General features: G+C 32.1%; 2 protein-coding genes and 1 long non-coding RNA gene across 3 annotated transcripts in view; 2 read left to right on the top strand and 1 right to left on the bottom strand.

Moving 5' to 3' along the window:
* LOC137927135 (uncharacterized) overlaps positions 1 to 8,781 on the bottom strand; it is a 33,065-nt gene extending 24,284 nt beyond the window's left edge. Inside the window, exon 1 of the mRNA XM_068770956.1 lies at positions 8,601 to 8,781. Coding sequence (XP_068627057.1) covers positions 8,601 to 8,781 — 181 coding nt within the window. The remainder of the gene's footprint in view (positions 1 to 8,600) is intronic.
* A 2,330-nt stretch (positions 8,782 to 11,111) lies between these two features.
* LOC137926000 (uncharacterized) lies at positions 11,112 to 12,599 on the top strand. The gene is made up of 2 exons (XR_011107688.1): positions 11,112 to 11,712; positions 12,227 to 12,599. It is a non-coding gene; the product is annotated as an uncharacterized lncRNA (long non-coding RNA).
* Positions 12,600 to 16,576: 3,977 nt separating this feature from the next.
* LOC137925410 (uncharacterized) lies at positions 16,577 to 18,002 on the top strand. The gene is made up of 2 exons (XM_068768847.1): positions 16,577 to 16,653; positions 16,815 to 18,002. The coding sequence occupies exons 1-2, from the start codon at positions 16,636 to 16,638 to the stop codon at positions 17,367 to 17,369; spliced, it is 573 nt and encodes a 190-aa protein (XP_068624948.1). The 5' UTR covers positions 16,577 to 16,635; the 3' UTR covers positions 17,370 to 18,002.
* The last annotated feature ends 4,735 nt before the right edge of the window (positions 18,003 to 22,737 follow it).

Genomic DNA, 22,737 nt, shown 5'->3' with positions numbered 1-22,737 from the left:
GACCTACATGTGACATGAAATCTCTATTTACGATCAACCCACGCGTCTTCAAACCGCTTCTTATTCATTAGGATTATCGATTGTTACAATACATTACAATATATACATTAATATGTTTACATATAGTACATATATAATTAATCTTACAGATGCATGATATAATTATATTTTAATTACAAATTTAAGAATTGTTTTTTCAATATAAGACAGATTGTCTTTAATCGATGACAAAATTAGTTGTTGTAAAGTTGTAAATTTTAATGAACATGTTTAAGAAATTGGTATTGTAACAGATGCTTCTTAATAATAATTTAATACTATAATATAGTCTTAAGTAAGAAATAGTTACAGACATCATAAACGTCTAAAAGATATTACAAGACGTAACAGATCCTTCATGGGTCTGATTTATATGTATATGTAATAAAGTTCCACGAGCTGTCTTTGCCGTTCTTTTTATTACTTTTAAATGTGAAAGTAAAAGTATATTATTAAATTAATCTTATTGTGGCATTCAGGAGATTATGGTTGATTGAAATGCGTGGTATTTGGTTTGTTGTTTCATTTACATGGTTGATGTTATAATATACACATAAAAAATTATAAAATTTCATTTAAAAAGAACAACTGTTAAGTTTCTGGACGTCATTTCTCAGCAGATCTGCATTCCGAGCTATTTGTAACTTACTACTTATAATGTTAAAATTATTGACGTTTCAATAGTGCATGTAAATGCCTACTCGAATAAAGATATTATAAATTTAAATTTGAATAATAAAGTCTGACATGCATGAATATTGAAGAGTAAGCTAATTGACACAAAAAAATGAAATTTAGTTTTGTCTGTTCGATTTTTAATTTATTTTATTTTATGACGTTAAGGTTAGTTGTCAATTTGATACGATGGAGTAAGCCCTTGAAGAATACTGAGTGGCAATAATACCTTTGAACCATTGTGTCAACTCATCGATTTCGATTTAAAACTTGCACAAATTTTTAAAAAACTCCAGTTCAAGTTTTAAAGGTAATTTCATTCCTAGCATAGTTTAAGTGCCGACTGCATATTTTTTTAGTTTTGTAAACTATGACAGGGGGTTTTTTCGTCTGTGACGAATTATACATAATATGTTTTTGTGTTACCTCCAGAACAGATAGTTTAAAATTAAAATTATGATAGAGATCTAGGGATCATAAAAAATAATTTTACTAGCCTTGTCTATAAACATATTTATTTTTCTTTTAAAATCCGGCACAGGCAGTCATACTACAAAGCCACGCAGCTTAGCGTATTACAAATTAGAAGTGTGAATATTCAGTTCCCACGGTTAGAATTCGGAATGGCCCATGTTTTGGCGACCGCGTGTGAAAGAGAGCGTGTTACATCGGGGCCGCTTCGTTTCTTAATCCGACGTAACGTTATTTATCTGTCTATCCTCTTTATTTATACATGCCATAGATATGCTAGTCTTTTGTCTGTATGTGTTATGATATCTCGTGTATAATCTAATAATGAAATACATTTGTACTAGTTATACAGGATGATTGGTGTAAAACTATAAGGGGTAAATGTTTAATTTATTTGTTGTCACTAATGTATGATACACCATATCCAAAATCACTGGTTTCAGAAATAACAAATTACGTATTGATAATGTAGTTGAAAAAGTGTTTTCAAAATCCATATTCACAACCTATTAAAATTAATTATACTTTACTACCTGTTCCTACAGACTAGGAAATGCCAGAAGTTAAATAATGTAACCTATTTCAGTGTAATCAATTTGTACAAAGGCCTCGATAATGCGGAAGATTTTCCCGGACGCGATCTTGGCCTTACGTGTGTTTCGCCAGGTTGAGCTGAATATGTTCCAGATGTATACATAGTACGGAGGATTCTCCGAGTACCTTCACAGGTTTCAGCTCAAGAGGAGTCCCTCGAGCACCTATGACCTATGCGCGGACCAGTCATTGGTGCACATAATCACCTGCTGTTCCGTATTTGGCATGTACCGAATAGATTGCCAGTTTCGGTTGCAAGTAAGGATAGTGGAAAGTAATATCGTCTCGCTTGTTATTCAAAAGTAAGAAAAAGTAATAAGACCTAAATCAATAGAAGATAAATAAACATTGTTAACCAAACTATTATAAAATTGAAAAAAAAATTGTAATAAAATGAAAAGTAGATATGAAACAAAACTTAAATAAATAAATTATAAAATAAAGTTTAGACTCATCCCATTGGTCTGGAGGGAAGACATAGGAAGAGAGACGATGCATGTAAGGTAACTTAAACCTAAAAAGTAGTGAGAAAGACAAAACAGGAATTAATGAAAGATCCTAAGACGGATAAAACAGAAGCGTGAAAATAACAGAATTCTGTGAATTAATTATTGTAAATAATGACCCTAATTACACACAGCAAGGGAGCATGAGAGGTTCAAAAAATGTAGCCTATGAAAAGCAGTTTAGTTCGTACATGATGATTGGAAATACGTGTATAGCCTTTAAAATTTTTGTTGAAAATTGAGCTATTTATTCACCCATTTTTAAGGCTTTTACAGCCATAAGCAATTACGCCGGATTTAAAATACAAAAATGTTGAATGATATATTTATTTACATGTGTCAAAAGTATTTTAAATTTCTGCTGTGATAGTTAGATTGCGATTTTCGAATAAATACATGGTACTTACGCAAAATTTCGTATTTTTGTGTACATATATAATGTTTAAGAGAATAAATACACATTTGTTGCCAACGAAGAAAGCTAAATTCGTTCTAACAAAAGAAAACAATTGAATTGATCATAATATACGTGACTTGTGTAATCGAGTTAACTTGACAATCATTAACCGAACTGTACCACCATGGAGAAGTTTATTATGTTTACTAAAGAGATTCTATACCTTCAAAATACATGCAGAAAAAAAAACAATATATGAAGCTACTTGATTTAATCAGCCTCTTTCGTAAAGTCGAAATAACCATTTGGTAAATAAAACTAAAAAGATATATATAAACAAATGGACAGGTTATAATTTGTATTGGTTAAAAAGAGAATTGGACATCCAAAAATATTTATAACATATTTTTGTATTTAGTGTGGTGTAATCAAATTGAGTAATAATAAAATTTTACATTTATTTTAGGAAACATTTTATATCAGTTTTGTTATAATATGTATTTTAATCTATAATTCGTTTTTATTCTCATTTAATATTTTGACTCTAATGTTTTACTTAGTAAAGTGCATAGAAATAAAAAAGATAAGTGTACATAGCTTTGATAACCGATCTACAAAGTCTATATTTATAAGCACTGGAATCTGTCCAGAAAACATATCGATCAGTTGAATGAAATATTACGAATACTATTGTTGTAAAGGAAACACATCAAGAAAAGTATATCTCATTTTTTGAATTAGATTTAGAATTAGACCTTTGGATAGAGATAAGAGACATGAAGGAGAGAGCAGTTTAGGGAGTACATACGCACACATACATATATAAACATATATACAAATACGTAAAGATTCGTGGAAGATATTACACTATTATAATATTAATAAATTAACATTTTAAAATGATATTGTTTTTATTACTAAGGACTTTATTTAAAAATGATGATATTAGCAACACTTTTTGAACACTAATCCTACCAACCATTCCTAGGCACCTATTTCTACCATAGCGAGTCATAAGACCCGTCTGTATGTTACCTGCTTGAATATATGAAATATGTTTGTTAGGTAGAAAATAAAAATTAAATTTATTATTAATAAACAAAGTAGTGTATTGACCAATTGTATTACAAAGGCAAAAAATTAGAATATTTGATCGTTTTCTTATTTTTTTACATTTTCAAAAGTTCAACATGAGTCATTTGACTTGTTATGGTATGTTTAGTGTTAAATTTAAAACATGGCTGTTTGAAAATGTTCTACAGTAATAAATAGTTTTTACAATGTTAAAATATTGAAAAAAGAATTGCTCAACCTTACCTCCACTCGACACATGCGGCATAAAAACTATTATCAGACCCGCATACACTAGACTGCCTAAATTTTTCATTTTTATCACAGCACTTCGACTTGTATTAAAATTTGAACTAACACAAATATATTGTTTAGACACACACTCTATCACAGTACTTACAAGTTATATTTTAAGAATTTTATTTAAATTTATTTCGTTAGTATATTATCTATGTTAAATATGGCGAATGATTTTTCCCGCCAAATTTGTAGAGCGCGCGCACATGCGCGCTTCGTTCGCAAGTGAACAGGAGGCACAGGCCTCACGCCATACAGCCTTAAATAGTGAAATAAAACAGAGATCATGATCAATTACCATTGTGCATATACTTGGTCAATGCAATTAATTCTAGTACAATTTTTTATTTCATTCTTGTGTATTATATAACAATGTTTTTAGTTTATTCTTTAAAAGAAAAAAAAAACAAATTTTTGTCTGAATTATTTAGATGATTTACTACGATTTATTTAACGTTAATATTTCATAAAATTTTGCATTAAAATCATTATTATCATAACAGCTGATATCACTCGAGAACTTTTCAGTTCCAAGGTCCATCGGCTGATGTGCCACTACAGATACGAAATTCTTTGAGCTATTTCAGCGAATTTGATTCTGTATACAATATCTATAATGTATATCCACGTCTAATACATATCCTATTATCTTCTATAACATGTCTTCATTTCCAAGAGTCAAGCAAGTCTTAAAATGCTTTGACGGAACCGATGACAAGGTCTTACCATACTATCGTCTCTTCAGAAATTATGTACGAGCGCGTTCAGTTTAAAAACTATATTTACACATTTGGATGTAAATTTTACTTTTATTAAAAGCCCTATTGCAGCTGTGATCACATGAAATTAAATTCTGTTGTGAAAGTGTTCTTGTTTTATCGTTTTAAATACAACATAAGGTATTCTTACACCGTTCGAAACCATCTGCTTTTCTCATAATAAAGTATATATCTCAATAATAAAGTTAATATATCAATAATAAAGTTCACCTTTGAAAATAATACAAAAAAAAATCATAAAATGCTTTGATATTCTCATATTTGTATAAACAAAGACGGAATGCAATTTATTATAAAAATACAGTTAAAACATCCTCCGGATCTTCGAGAAGATTCTTTGAAACCACACTTTAAGCTAGAGGAAGTGTAATTTCTTCTTAAATATGTTTCCATAAAAAATCACACAGCAACATATTTCTACTTCGTGTAGGCTACTCGATGGATAACTGAATATGTGTCGAAGAAAAATAATGAAGAGTTTGCTTCATAATTTTTCTTTGTAACATTTACAAGCTGGCTTTAATTTAGCTGTGACAAGTGGCTTTGTCCTATTTGAACCAAATAATAGAATTTGTTCGTTGAGCTCTTCATTCTTTGATAGCAATAAGTTATTAAAAACAAAAGTGAACTTTATTGCCCACCCTTTCCTCAATGCGCTATATCTATTTCTTCGCATTTTTAGCATTAATAGTTTTTACGCATTATTAGTTCTACAGTTGCATTATTATCACCTATCTTTGTTGTGGAAATTCCTTGCATTGTTTCCAATACGATCAGCAAAAGAATGGAAAATTTTGCGTGCGTCAATATCCGTCCACTCAAGATGAACATGACCTTAAGAGAAAAGTGCTTGGGACAATAAAGACAATGCAAATAATTATGTCCTGTCGAGGTCTTTTAAAGTTTTTTCTAGTTAATTAAACAAACCCTTTTGATTATTTTTTTATTACCATTGTAATAATTTTATAAAGGTACACTACTCGACCCCGTCACTCTTTTGTGATAAGTTCCAGTTAAAGGATTGAGAGTGGTGGGGTTGAAACAGCGTTTTGATTATTGAGTCGGAAGCTCTGTCATTCGTTCGATTACCATCTAAGTGATAAGTTGTCCAGTGGAAACTATGCTAGTAGGCCTATAAGAGTGTTAAAAGTGGAATAAAAGTATTTACTGCGCTGTGAATTAGTTTTTTCTGATACCATACTTCACTTGCGTTTATTAAACATATATGGGTCCAAGATTCTTCTTTATCGATCAACTTCTAACTCAATTTTTTACCTGTGGTACACTACTACTCAAGTGGTATTTGCGGTTAGAACAAACCATCCACGTTCGTCAGCGAGAGGCAATAGTCTCCTAGCGACATCTATCGACACCGTCCGAAGTATACAACAATACAAAATACATATGTACACCCAAAATGTAGAAATTATCGTACTTCAAGTCAACTAACTGCGACTATGTGAAAATAATAGTAAGTAAAAAATTTTGAAGAGCAATAGATAAAATTTTTGACTGCAAGGACAAACACAGCCCGTATGTAGTGAATGCATGTATATACACAAACAGGACTCCCTAATTTTTATTAAGTTGTTTACTTATGGTATGGTTTGGCATTGAGAGTGAAAAATACATCTCTTGTTAATCAATTTCCTCTGTCTTCTACCTTAACACACATTCGCTGTTAGAAGTACAAAAGTGCATTGTAATGCCGTTACATTCTGTACATATTACGAGTCAGTCCGGATCTTGAGTTTGTGAAATTTGTCTGCTTTCTTTTATTTTGTTTTGTAAGAAATTCACATTAAATATTTACTGCAATATATTTAGACCAATAATAGTCTAGTTCTTTTATTGATGTTACTCACTTTGGATCATTTACTGCCTTCCTTCATCCCTACATAAGCGCTCTCCAAAGATCATCACGATGACCGATCTTGTGCTACCAGCATCCAGAGACTTTCGGTGACCTGAATTATGTCATCGGCTAACACATCTTATCCTTATGTTATTCACACTGAGTTGGTAACCAAAAACGCTATAATTTTTAGCGCATGTGATGTCAGGATGATTTAACTTTTATGTATTGTTTTAAAATATCTTATTATTACTGATATAAAGACAAGACAATTCATTACAAATATTATTGAAGTATTTCATGGAAAATTATTTTTAAGAAAAACTATTTATATCCGTTGTAATATTAAAAAAAATTCCAACCGATAAACACATATCTTTTGCCTAATTTGTTGACGGACACCGAACCGCTGATGAGGTCATGTTTAATTCATCACTTGCTTAACATTGAAGACGATAACGAAATTTTCTAAATATCTTGACGCAATCTTTACGAGTATAAGCAGGTTGCGCCCTACATAGTTCTAATGATTTTGTATTTGAAACGGTGATTAATCCTACAGACATTGTTCCTATTGACAATATTCCGTAACTTCGGAATTCTAAAATGTTACGCAACAAACAAATCTCATTTTTGATCATACGAATATTTAAAAAGTTTTTCCAAGTAAATTTTTTAAAAATGGAACGTAGTTTTAACTATATAAGTAAAAATATTTTTCATTTTTTATGATATTATTCTTCATAGATGACAGGATCTACATTGGAAACATTTTCGTACAATAATGTCTAGTACTTCAATATAAAGAACGAAAGAAGGTTTTTTTTGTTGGCTTATTTTAAAATGAATACAGGCAAGTTATTACTACTAGTATTAACAATGGGAACCCTCACTCAGCTGCACGTACTGCAGTACAGATTAATCCGTAATCCACCGCTATTTTTCTATCAGGGAATCAGTTACTTCTATTTTTATATTTTTATGTCTGCCAGTTACAACTTGCAAATGTAATTCAAAGTGTAAAAAATAGATAAACAAATTGTTTAAATAAATGAAAATATAAATGCATCCATACAATTTGACCAATTGACTGTGGTCGAACTATTGCCAACATTGAAGTGTTAGGTAGAAAACTGAACTGTAAATTTAAATTATAAATGTATATATTATTGCTTTTGTAATTATAACACCAAACCTGGTAAACCGTTTAATCTATTTCAAATAGGTTTTCATCATAAGGTGTTCAAGATATTTCACGAAAGTGACATTAAGTAAGGAGGATCGAGGATGTGTCAATAAATTTGTGTTGTTGAAACTTGACACCACCATAATTATTAATATTAATAATCAAGTTGATACCGTTTTAATTGCCGGAAAACTCACTGCTCCAGAGTGCCGTAGAGAAAGTACCTTTTGCAGATGGGAAAATGTGCTTGGTTTATTGGTCGAGATATCTTTGAAAAGATTTAATAAAATGGTATGACTTGCAGAACATTCTTAAAGTTATCTCATTCTTTTTGAGTGTCCCATTCACACTTAGTATCCACTGATGAAGATATTTATGTCGATATTCATAAACATAAATAAAAAATAAGATAACAACGAAACATTTTACATAATTCATAAATAAATCACAACGTAATCACAAATTGTTTTATCCATTCTCATTAGTTAGCGCTCTCGTTATAGTTGTGGATGGTTGGAAAGTAGGCATTTCTCGCAGCATTGGCCTTTATTATCAGTAATCTTTATATATCATCATCATAACCATGTCAACCGATAGACACCCACTGCAAAGCATAGGATTCCCTCCATAGATGACCGGTCTTATGCTGTCTGCGTCCAAAATCTTTCCAGGACTTCGCTTTTTCGTCGATCCACCTGGATGGGATCCTTTCCACACCGCGACTACCCACAATGGCGTTGGTTGCACGAGCAGACAGACTGCGTGGTACATGTCTCGCCCAGCGCTTTTTTAGATTCCTCGAACAACGTCGATGAACTTTGTTGTTTTGTGAATTGATTTGATCTCTGTGTGACCTTGATCCTTCTTAAAGGGTTCACCGTCAGCGACTGCATGTCAGATCCATAAGTCATCACCAGCTATATACATAGGTCAAAGACCTTCGTCTTCAGACATTACGGTATTTTGGACAAGAAGACGAATCGCGTTTTTATATATTTGTTATACTTTTTTAACTGGAAGAAATACATACAGATATATCTCTGCTCGCTCTGTTCCTGTTTGCGATAGTCTAGATAGTTCCTGCGTAACATCTTTTATAAATAAAAAAAGGATTAATATTTAGCCACTTCCGCACATGCAGTAGTAGTCGTGCAACAAAGTGCACCGCCCGCCAGCCCGCTGATAAATGCGTATGCGGCAAACAATGCCAATCACACAACTGCCACCGCCACATCACTTAACACGTGTTTCACCTCTCCACGGGGCATCTTCAGGAGTTATGTTACACCGATTAGTGCCAAACACGGAGTCAAGAATATGTGACAAGACTCTGAACTCTGGTCCTTTTCTTACTTAGGATGGACTTCCGAAAGGTAACGCCTGATTCCATTAAATATCTTTTATAAAGATAATTCATTAGTAGATTTAATACCCGGATTGTCTTGGTGTTATTTAAAATAAATACAAAATGACTTGTATGAACATTGCGGTGTTATTCCAAAAGGCGCAACCATGTTATGTAGAGTGATTAGTTATATGCGTGAAAGCTTTGAAAGGGGGAAAGGTGTAGCGCATTTGCTGTCAATTTATATCTGGTATAACCTATCCAAAAAAAAAAAAATCAAAAGTTTCAGTAAAATACATAATGCAATGATAATATTGTGTGAAAAATTCGGATTACTACATATTACAATAAATTATTGTTTACAATTTATCATTGTAGAGTTTGTACTGTCATAAGATATTGACCTTTCGAATTTCAATAACTATTCGTTATTAAGAAAAAATAAATACACCAGAGTGATCACTTTACAAAAGTTGATTAGAATTAAGTGTAATAGGTTCAAAGCTTTTTGAGAAATGAGCTCCGCATTCACCATTTATAATTTGGAAAACGAAACAGAGAATTTTTCGGATTTTATCCTAGACTATGCCAATTAAAGGTATCTTCCGTGGCGATCACTAATACTTCTCTCCGTTACTACTGCCCCGAGACAAACAGTGGATAAGATAACATGGAAAGAGCTTATATATTCAGAAATGAAGAGATGATTCAGAAGAATGAATTCTTCCATATCGATATTTCTAAAAAAGGCCGGTACATATATTTTTAGACACAGTTCGTTATTTGTACATTCGCGAACACCTGTTGTGAAAAAGCGAATCAATTTTATAGGCTTTACCAATAAAATTTTTATTTCCGTATTTTATTATGTTGCGTAACAACATAAGAATTGTGTTTGTGTTTGTTTGTCGCTTTATTTGGGACGCGGAAGAATCTGATTCTTTTTTTAAAATTTTTTCACTCTCAATATATATATTCATCCTCCTTGAATTATATCTTTCCCTAACGACCGTTAACTATTTTGGAAAGGTTCTCGCACACGATGTTACTTCTTTTGTGTCGGTCTTGCTTGTGTATTGCTTCGGCAACTAAGGTATCGATGGTGGTTTAAGCCTGATTAGACAAGCGCTTAAGACTATAACCTCGTTGTTGCTGTCTATCTATGTTTTTGGTCATAAAAACTTTTCCTTTGTTCACACCATTTGTGTCCAAAAAAGTAAAATTTATTGAGACAAAATTAGGCAATGCTGTGTAGGATTTTGTATTTTAAAACGTTTTATAGTACCATACAGTCATGACAAAGGTATATAGCTTACATTAAAGTTAACACTTTATAATTCTCATTACTTCAACCGCAGGATATTCACTGCTAGATATTGGACTCCTTTATTTCCGATAGGTCCGATAGAAAGTGGCCTGCAACTAGCGTTTTCTGGCAATCTTGACAAGTCATCTGTCCACCTTGTCGGAGACGTCTTGTCCTGTGTTTACCGATCAGTGGTTTCCACATCAGAAACTCAAGGCCCCGGCATCCATTTGTTCTACACGCTATGTGGCCATTGCCATCTCAACCAAACACTTCGTTTTTAAACATAATGAATTTAAATATTTTTGATAATTTCAATTTAATTTAATTTTTGTCTTCAGTGTGTAATTCCAGTGATTAATGTGACAACTGTATGTAAAATAATATTAATTATCTGAATTTGAATAAAATAATAATAACTTCAAAACAGCTTTTTTCCTTCTAAAATTATTCAATGTTTTCTATCGCAATGTACAATCTCTGTGTTAGATAATTTTTATGACGCTATAAAATAAGATTAAAAGCCTTAAAAATCTAATAAATAATGTGCGTAATTTTTTTCCTGACGTCTTAAAAGGCGTTGGAAACTTAATAAAGAGCAACAAATTAATTATTGATAAAAAGTAAATTTTTATTCTCATGATAACGGTGAGCAAGGCGGCCGTTGTGCGCGCCATTTGTGTTAAAAGAACTTAGTTTTTTTTTAAACTGTGGACATAAAGTTTTTCCAGCCAGCTCTATAATGTTAAATAAATATATATTTTTAATTATTTTATTGTTGAACGTGTGTAACGGTCGCAAACACAATCGTGTATATATTAACAAGAAACGATATTTAAAAGAATCTCCAGAGAAGATAACATTCCATGTTTTTCCTGTGTATTATCCGGTCTACACATACTATATGCCAGCGTATAATTTTTTCGGATAATTATTATAGGATGTATAATATTTATATTGAAAAGGATACAACTTATAATTAATTTGAAACGGCTGAAAGTTTTCTCAAATATGTGAATGGGTTCTAAATGAAATTGAAAATATAAATATAATTCGTGGAATGCGATAAAGCCGCTATTTGTACATTTGTAGTGCTATTGTACAATTTCTAGGTTATATTTATAAAAAATTACAATAGAGTAATAAATAAATAATAAATATACTGTATTATACCCGTGAGAAGCTTTCGGGGTGAGTTTTTTTTTGAGTATTTTTATTGTTATTTATGAAATTATTTGTTTATTTTTTAAATTGATATTAAAGAATATATTTTTAATTTGTTTTACGTTTATACAGCATGTTTGGAGTGGTTAATCAAACGTAGTAGGGGCGGGGGAACTTAATAGATGTGCCATTTCATGTAAATTCAAATATTTTAAATAAATCGTCTGATATATGATTCTTTCAGGAAACTTTATGATAGAATGTTACTGTAAGGTTCGTGTTCGTGATTTTTCGCCTCATACTAGCCGATTACTAGAGATACTATGTAACCGCAGTTAAAGTTTACTGGATAAAATTTAAATAATATATGTAATTGAGACGAACAACTTGTTTTAATAAAATTAAATATTACAATTATTTTTGGCTTTAGAATAAAGAATCACATGACATATTCTTTTATTATATTAAAAAACAACAAAATATCTGTAAAATAATTTGGCAATTTGTTTGGCTAGGAATAATAAAACATCTATAATTTCAGTATGACGTCATTATGGAGATTTGCAGTTGCATTAGGTACGTTTACGCATGGATATCAAAGTAACCAAGGACCAGTTATAGGTCCTTTCACGCCTGGTGAAATAGAAATAGCAAGTTATTGTAACGAGGAGAACAACAACGCATGTTTGGAAATACCAACAAAGGAAATATGTAAGAATAAACTTTCTAATCCATTGGTACCGTGGACACCACTTCCTTGGTGGTATTTCTACTGCAAATGGTTAGTTAGTCCGAAAAATAAATTTGTTGTGAAGACCACGCCCAGCGCTGTCAACGATTATTATAAAAACGTTTTAAAAAACCTAACGATGTACAGGAAATTACAGCGAAGAAATAAACTTTTATTGAATTGATTTTTATTTCATTATTTGTTCTGATGAGAATATCACCCTCGTCAATTCAGCCAAAGAACATCTACTAGAGGTTCCCGTTAGATGTTAGATGCTTGCATCAAGCGTCTATCAAATACCTCAATCAGAGCCTCTGTTCACCTTGTGGATAGACTGCGCGTGGTCCAATCCGTAGCACCAAATATTACAATCTAAAAAAACTTGTATTTAAAAAATAACGTTTCTTCAAGTCATTTACCTGATGGAAATACTATAGTATAATAATATTATAGGGAAATATATCCTACACGACGTAACTTTTTGAGATAACGGACAGTTGCAGAAAATTATTTGCTTTAAATTTTTAATATATTTAAAAGTTTTAATTTAGTATTCAGTCATTGTCTTAGCACCTTGTTATATCTGACGTATTACTGCCTCCATTCTCAAGTTATTCAAAATTTGTATTAAAGTGCTACCGAAACTGCTATACCTCGCATTTGGGAAGGCAGGCGAGATACTGTGTAAAAAAGATCATGTGCACGGCAGCCTACATTTTGACGGAAAGCTGCAGCTGTTACCCTCCCCGGATAGCTTAGCTAGGTCGTCTGTCCATCTATTAGGAGAACGTTCTACGCTACTTCTCCTGGACCATGGTCTCCCACTCTAGAAACTTAAGGCCTCAGTGGTCATTAGTTCTGTGTGCCATAGGACTTGCCAACTGCTACTTCATCTTGCCAGTCCTAGGGTTAATGATACAGCGGATATCTGAGATAAAGCCGAAAGCCTATATCATTGAAAGCTCTCAATATAACTTTATGTAAATTATACTAATATTAACAAAATTAAAATTATTTATGTTTTATATTAATTTTAATTCAAATCCTTTTCGTTTTCGCCGTCTTTATTTTTTCCCGCACAGGTATTCTTCCACCATTTCTCCTATAGTTTTCAAGTTGTTTTAAAACATATTTATATCTTATTAATTTAGCGTCGTGTTGTTTTTGAGTTCTCTCTCTTAAATTTTCACAATAGTCGTACCACCATGGCATTATTAGAAATTGTTCAAGTGACTTTTTATATTTATCAGCACAAAACGCTTTGTTTGGTATTTTCATTTCTTTCAATAATTTCGGATGGATGTCTTCGGGAATATATAAGGTGTCTTGTTTAGTTGGCGGTCGACTAATTGGACGCCATCTTGATTCTACGTAGTTAAATGTCATCAGATATATGACAACGCCAAGCTGTGAAAATATTTTTATTAGGATAATATTAATTTTGTTTTAAGCACTGTATTTAAAGAATTTAAAACATATCTTTAAACATTTTTGTATTTATTTTCTTGCAGAGGACGCAGCGGTAAAAATACTTACAAAAGTCATTTTCTTAATGCGGTGACTCATATTGTTAATAATATAGTACATAAAATATGTATTAAAATTTTTAACACTCGGCATATTAATTTAGCTTACGCAATATATAACCTCATTATAATTAAAACATAATAATGTTGTTATAGTCTTGCGTTAAATATATTACGAGTGTTATATGTAAAAATGGAGCAGGGAATGAATGCATCTTACCAAAGAAAATAAAATTTTTATAGCATGCTATAAAATATTGACGATTTCAGTTAAAATTAACTGAATGTATTGTTATTTTTTTACGTATTTTTTTTATTTGTTGGTTTTCCAAACACGTCATAAATTTGAAAGATTGTACTGATTTTGAGATTTACATAATTATATTTAAAAAACTTTTAAGTTAAACGGTTTTTTGATACCCATATTGTGGTGGTTGTGAAAAAATATGTACCTAGTCCGCCATATTAGAACGGCGTTCATCTTGAATTTTAAATTTTGACATAATCTGCGTGTTTTACTAGTGTATTCCTTTCATTTGATACCCATATTGAGGGGGTTAAGGAAAAATATGTAATCCGCCATTTTGTATCGGCGGCCATCTTAGATTTATAATGTTATTGATTTTATTATATTGTATTGTCATCTAAATTAAATGTGCGTACCAAATTTCAGATCAATTTGACAACGGGAAGGTTCTTAAATTTCAATTTCTAATTTTGACCCAAATAAATAAACAAATTCCGTACGGGTCGAACTAAATATACCCGTTAAAAAAAGAAGTAAAATTGGCATTAACTGTCTTTAAAAGTAAGGATAATGTTTAAAAGCAAGATGTTGTGAGCATGTCGAGCATGTTGTGTGTTTCTTTCGAAGCGAGTTATTTTGGCTTTTATTTTATGTGACTATTCTGTATCACTAACTATATTGGAATAATACTAAGAGGAAAATGAAAGGAATGGTTTACATTTGGCGAGTAGAGCCCAGCAGTAGTGGACTTGGACTTATGATTGTAGGTCTACAGTCTTATATATAATACACACTTTGTGTATTATCTAAAGGATTGCCACTACACAAAAACGTTTTTAGAGTGTAGACAGCAAAGCTAGTTGCGTACTATAATACTATACTGCCATCCCGCCTGTTAAGCGTAGCGATTTTGTACAATCCCCCATAGATATCTTTGGAGGAGGCTTTTGCCTTGCAGTGGACAAAAAATTTTTTTAATTATATATAATACAGAATAATTCTATGATGTCACTGGAATAATATAACAATAATTTTAAAACATATTCCTTCATTTATAACTGTCGCGTATTTTTTCTCCAATAACAAGAGAATTTTAACAGATAATTTATATTTTCAAACAATATACATAAAAATTATTAATAATTTCTTTTATTCAAACTGGAAGTTCTCGGTATCTTTATGCTATTGTACAAAGCCGAAAGAGTTCTTTGAATTATTACGTATGTAGTTATGAAATCATAGGTTGTAGGTCAAATCGATATATTATTCATTTGTTATGTAATGAACAGTAGTGGCCTAGATGTTAACACTTGGGACTTCGATTGTAAGTCCTAAGTTCGATTTTGTTTTTAATACTTTTTAGGATTAGAAGGTGGTTATCTATACTAATTGATATAAAACACTGTTGTTTGACCTTAGCAATAACTGTTCCGTATGGAGCGCTATTACAGAATGCTTGCTTTGTCAAAACTACATAGCTATTATATTAACTCGTATACATCTAGAGGAGTAAAATTATGAGAGGTTGTATTTTAGGCGTAACTCGAAGTCTATTAACATAACGAAAATTTTATTTTCCCTCGAAGTATGTCGCCGGTCAAGACTTGCGGTCTAACTATTAAACTATAACATATGTAACTTCAAGTGTGACTACAGCCTTATCTATAGGTAGGAGCAACATGGCGCTGCTTTCTGCAAAAGCCTGCCTAGGGAGTGGAGTATACCTGAATAGCGGAGAAAGGAGATTTACCATCCAGCACGCTGGCAAAGAAGATGAAAGCAAAGAGTGATCGAAATGTGTATTCGCATATGTACAAAGGGTATTTATTATTTACATGATCCTAACATAACAGCAGCGACCACATCACTGATGGCTTCGAATTTCAATCGACGTTCGAATTTGATTTCGCCTAAGAATGTTTTAACATGAGAGTATTGTGGCTGTAGTAGCTAGCAATACGGAGCTTTAACGTTACATAGACAATCGGTAATAAATTTTGTCTAAAAATTACAGATGTAAAAGTAAATTTATTTCTAAGAGTAGACTCGGGTAGATTATAATCAATCAGATAACAGGTTTCTTTTGGCTAATGGCTAATGGCTGTAAAATATATCGTATGACATAATAATAAACAACTTTAGAGAAAATCTAGTTATGTTTCTTTCATTAAAATTTCTTCACAAAGTTGCTATAGTGCTACCGAAAACGACGTGGTGGTGGCAGAGGAAAAAGAGCATAAAAGCCTTTTCCGCGAGCATTGACTAACCGACCAGTCGATAGCTGCGATACAGCGCTTTCGGTAGCGTTATAAATCAATCGTTACAAAAGTTATGTAAACACGAAAATCAAGCTGCAAATATGAACGAAGTTTTCAAAACAAGCCATCGATTATTTCCTCGATTTTTGATAAGGTATTATTACTCTCTTTGATCGAGATCAAGTCGTAATGGATATATTAGAAACGGTTAGTACATAAAAAAATCCTTATAAACATTAAAGACATGGATATTACAAAAAAAAACAAAGCATAAATATGCTATTTAAATTTATGAGCGGAAGCAATTCCGCAAAGTAAACGTCAGCATTGTTTTGTATTAATGATACAAAATATTTTCTAACTTCCAGATATTAATAGCAATTCAATTAACCAGCGTATTAGCAAAGAGGCATCGGTCATCATCAGAGGAGAGTATTGAAAATCTCATTTATTATAAAGACTGTAATCATAAACGCAAAGAGGACGCCACACCTGCACCAGCCATAAGAACTCAGCCTCAACCACCCCAAGAGTGTAAAATGTGCTGTAGCATGTGTTGCGGTGATGAATGTGTCCACAATCAGCACGCGTCAGTGATGAGTAGACAACCATTGATCAACAAACCGCCATATCGACAACCCATCCCTGTCCCTCAACCACCTTTAAACCCACGAGGAAAAAGAGGGAAAATACGACAACTTCCTGTTATACAGCCTCCTATGGATGGAAGGAGAAACGTAGAGTTCACTAGACAGCACATCAGAAGCCTGATATCACAGGATCAGGACATAAGGAAGATATTAAAAGATCTAGTTCGTGTAACCATGCAGAAAGTTGATCTAATGGAGATGATAAAAGCAAGAAGAGAAGTTAACAATCTGAATACAGAAGAGAATAACAGCAATAATGAGTATCAACAATAAAATATATTTCCTAACAAAATTTACAATAAATCAATCAAGGTTAAAAAGAAGCTTGTAATGTTTGAGAAATAGAAAAGAAAACTAGAACGAATGAACGAATTTTCTTCAATGTAATATTTCATCTTGACAAATGTAGAGCTGTTGTTGTCCAATTCACAAGTAAATACGTTATTGTGTTGTTGTTAAGTTTTGATACAAACATCTTGCAGTGTGTGACAAATGGTAGATATCGACTAGAGTGTTGGTAAACTAAACATTTTATATAGGTCATTTACTAATTATAACGTTGAAATTCTTTCTACATTTATTCGATGACTAAAATGTTTATTAATTTAAATTTGATGATATTTTCTCAAGATTAGTATTTAACAATACAAATTGTTGGGATATATCTTGTTAGTTCTAGTTAACATTACTCCTGCCGATGCCGCGTGGAGGGGTGAAACACGTGTTGAGTGATTTACCTGTGGTAGTTGTGTAATTCGCATTGTATGCCGCATGCGCATTTATCAGCGGGCTGGCGGGCGGTGCACTTTATTAAACGATTACTGTTACATAGCGGAAGTAGCTTTATATTAGTTCTAGTTAATACAATTTTTATGTATTGGTAGAGCAGCACATTACCTTAATAATTACGCTACTGATGGTAATAAGTACATTAAATGAATAAATAAAAACATTTATTTCTTAATCTTAAAAAATTACTTTAATGGTACTTAGTTGTTATAATTTTTTTTTTGTTTTTTTCTCTTTAAGTGTACGTTTCTTCCTGCGTTTTTCATGCATTCTTGTCTCGCCTTGTTAACCCAATCCCTTCCTGTATTTTTCAAAACATTATCTCTTTACCTTTTTTTATTTCTTTTATTCATTGACAGTAGTTTCCATCTTTTATCTTTACAAAGCAGGATATCCTCAGCTCATTGCCTAGGAGCGAGCATCTGGATTGCTGGTAATCTTAATCCATAAGGTTTTAATATGTTGGACTTTTCTTATCTCAAGTATACTCCTCTCTGTATCGATAGATCAAAGATCGCTTTACGTGGTCTTTATCCTTTGACTTTATCGGTTAAGTCCAGGTGTAACAACCATAGAGTACAATATTTAGCATAAATGTATGAAACACAATTCTTATAGATTTATGCAGTAAGTTCTTTCATTGACCCAAGTTATATTAAGTATATTATGAAAGGATTAACATTGTATATCATGTACAAACATGACCGTGGAAAGATGTCTGTCCTCTGCGACATACCATAACATGACCGTGGTAGGAACGAGTCAGGTAAGAAGTCATCCTTTGTATTGATATATATGAGATTATGTTCAGTGATCTGTTCCATCACGTCAATACAGTTACGTACCGTTCACGGAGCGGTATAAAAAAATGGACGATAATAATTTTCCACTATCATATTTTAAACGTTTCGTGCTTGAAACACGACGAATGTGACCGTTGCAAAGGCGCCGTCGACGCCTATTTGTATTTAGTCTGAATGGAGAAACGAAATGTCGTAAAACCGTATGATGTATCTTGAATTTTTGTATAAAGTACAATATTTTTTTTTCAGAAATCGCAACTGAATAACAGAGGATACTTCGTCTCCTCTACTATTCTGTCTACTGACAGTGCTGATATTTTGTATTAAGGAAAGGAGCAAAGATTTTGTAGAGTGACTTTTCATATACAGTTGCGAAAAATATTATATAAAGATCAATTAAGGCTTACCATTATTTATATATGAGGTAGACAGACGGCGTTGCTAAGGTCGTCGGAAGATACTGTAAGCAGGCCGTTTCCAACAGGTCTTGTCGAAGGCGATGGCATACCGCCAGTAGGCGGTTGATAAGGTGATGGTGATGAGTATGGATGTGTTAAAAAAGTACATACAGGCACCTGCATATTCAAATACAAATCAAGTTCATTTAAAATGAGGACTATTCGAAAGTATTTCAATAAGAATACAATTTAATTTTTACGGCGACAAATTACTTAGTATTCAACAGTTGTATACATAACTTTATTATGTACGCAGTAGATTCAAGTATAAATATATGTTAATACATGAAAAGTTACAACCGCGAATTTGTAAGTACAGAAATTTTCTAAGAAGTTTCGCGAAACGTTTCTTAATAATTTTGAAACGTACACACAATTTTCTAGAACAATTAACGCGTTACGTTATTTAATGAAAAGCAAATTATAAAATATCCAACAGTCGCGTAATGGATTTGTACAGTCACAAAGAAAAACCGTTTTAATTTGTCCCAACCAAACACAAATCTTGTACAATTAAATCAGACCAGTGTTTTAGTTAACGCAAATAAAACCGTAGCGAGTCATTTTGGTACAGCATGTAAACATTTGTAGTAATTTTCTGAATCACGTTTTATTATGTTTAAACTTATACTATTAAACTATGTTCAAACTGAGCATATTATGATGAGGCTGATTGATTGTAGAGGTAAAAGGTTTAAAGGGGGTAAATATATAGCCTATTTAGCAAATACCTTTTACGATCTACGATCACCCGTGATTACTCTAAAATATGTTACGTTATTTATTTTAAACGGTTTTATTTAGTTCGACCCGTACGGAATTTATTTGGATCAAAATTAGAAATTGAAATTTAAGCACCTTCCCGTTGTCAGATTGATCTGAAATTTGGTATACACAATTAATTTAGATGACAATACAATAAATAATAAAATTAATAACAATATAAATCTAAGATGGCCGCCGATACAAAATGGCGGATTACGTATTTTTCCTTAACCCCCTCAATATGGGTATCAAATGAAACGGCTACACTAGTAAAACATGATGATTATGTCAAAATTTAAAATTCAAGATGAACGCCGTTCCAATATGGCGGACTTGGTACATATTTTTCCACAACCACCACAATATGGGTATCAAAAAACCGTTTAACTTAAAAGTTTTTTAAATGTATTTACTTCTTTTTAATTGCGACGGGCTTATTGCTTCTGACTGCACAAATACGCCGAGGCAGATAGTTAATAATATTTAATTTTAATATGCAAAAAAACTAATTTTAAACACGTTTTATCTGAGTATATTTTTTGTATTTATACATATTATATAAGTACGATATGTATTATTTATAAAACTTGTCATTTTAAAATAGGGTACAACTTACATTAAAATATATTGACTGTTTTAAATCTTTTATAAATTATACCTATAATTCTGTACCTATATTGTCATTTCGCACGTGCGTCCTCATTCTGAAACAAAACTTGTGTCCCAATAGTGGGAATAAGACTAATAACTGCAACCACTATTTTTTTTTATGGCCTCTGCTATTGGAGGCCTCTCGTAGCCCTAATTTGTTGGGGTCAGGGTCTTTGTTTACAAATAAGTTTTTCAAATTTTTATCTTTATTCTTCACTCACTTTCATTCTTCTCAATTTCTTTTGTTCTTACCTTTTTTCCTTCACAATATCTTTCATTCCTTCTTGCTTTCATCGCCTTCCTTCCATCATCTTATTATTCTTAGGTGGCTAGGTACATTTCTTTTATTCCTTATTTCATTACTTATATCACAGTTTTCTTTTTTTTGGGTTTGACTTTTTTAATACAATACTACTTTGTTCTTATTCTATTTTTAGTTTATTTTTCCTATTATTAATTGACTAGTTATTTGTGCAGTTCATTTTGTACCTACTTATCTATACTGTTTTATTCCTTTTAACAGTATCACTCACCACTCTGCGAGTAAAAACTGCAACTACTGAAGCGGAACAGCTCAATATGAAGTCAGAAAGATGTAATAAAATTTAGTCTTAGCAGAAAGATACAAACGGAAGTGGACGGAATTCACCTTTGTCAAGTAACTATTTCAAATAGGTAAGGATTAGCGATCAAATCTCTTTATTGTACACGTAAGTTTAAAAATATATATAGAGTTATTTATAACAGGGACGAGAAACAAGCGGCCCGCAAGCAGCATGCGGCCCTTTAAACTTGCTTATGAGGCACGCCAAGTGTTCCGAAAATTAAATTTATATATCGACTTTCTCCCATCAATTTATTGTCATAAAATTAATTATAAAATAGTAAGAAAAGGACCAATATTTAGCCACTTTCGCACATGCAGTGGTAGTCGTGCAACAAAGTGCACCGCCCGCCAGCCCACTGACAAATACGCATGCGGAAAACAATGCGAACTACACAACTGCCACCGTCAAATCACTCAACACGTGTTTCACCCCTCCACGGGGCATCTTCAGGAGTTATGTTACACCGATTAGTGCCAAACACAGAGTCACTAATCGGTATATTGTCACTAATATGTAATATTGGTCCTTTTCTTACTTAGGATGGACTTCCGCAAAGTAACGCCTGATTCCATTAAATAATTATAAAAAATGGTAGTACATACAAAAACATTTGTGACGAGTTACTCACACAGCGACCTATTTAAACATGCGTTACGACGAGACGCGTCCACGCATTATTGTATTGAATTTGTATATGAAACTACATTCCTTTATTTGCATATTTTTATTCTAATCTTTAATATAAATATAGTTTTGTAGATTATCAATACGTGTTACATTATTTGCGGCCCCCCAAACAATTTCAATAATTACATTTGCCTTTTGATGAAAAAGGTTACTCGCCCCTGATTTATAACATTAAAAAGCATATTAGTTCACCATGACACAAAGCAATTTCTTATAGACAACTTTAGTATGGAAACAGAAGAACTTATAACGGGAAGTCGTAGTGTACATTCTACGTACTTAAATAGACAAATACATATATATTCGTTTATATACACGTTATACATACATTTATTTAAACATACTGGTATATACATAAACTTTTTTGTCATATTTTCTCTTAAAACCTACTAGATGGCGCTAGCCAGTAAGCGTCGTAGAAATCGTACTGATTTACCGACGTTTTACTCTATTTAAAATCCTTATGTATGCGTGTAATACGTGCTCTACAAAATAAATAATTATATATTATAAAATTTGTATTTCTATCTTTCTGGACCCTAATACTAATATTAACACATTAAGATATTAACATATACATATAACCATAAATAAATAAACGAAAAATCAATAGTCAAAGTAAATACTCTTTGACCATTTTCTTAAAAATAGATATAGATCGCGCGCGTCATATTGTTATCAGTAACGCATTGGTAACGTATTATGTTGAATGCGCTGCCTTTACAATGACTTGTCATTTATGTTATAAATAATATAAAATTAAAATTGGAAATAGAAAGGAGTGAAAGGCACGTATAATAATTATAGAGTAGAGAAAAGAAAAGAGAAATCCGACAAAGCTGTATGGAAAATAACTTGAGCTTAACGCAATACTCGGAAA

The sequence above is a fragment of the Battus philenor genome, unplaced genomic scaffold, assembly GCF_028537555.1.
Source record: "Battus philenor isolate CCGP_79_NKW_IND1 unplaced genomic scaffold, ilBatPhil1.0.hap1 SCAF_10, whole genome shotgun sequence".
Classification (NCBI taxonomy): domain Eukaryota; kingdom Metazoa; phylum Arthropoda; class Insecta; order Lepidoptera; family Papilionidae; genus Battus; species Battus philenor.
The sequence above is the reverse complement of the archived record's forward strand: the minus strand, read 5'-3'. Positions and strand labels throughout refer to the sequence as shown.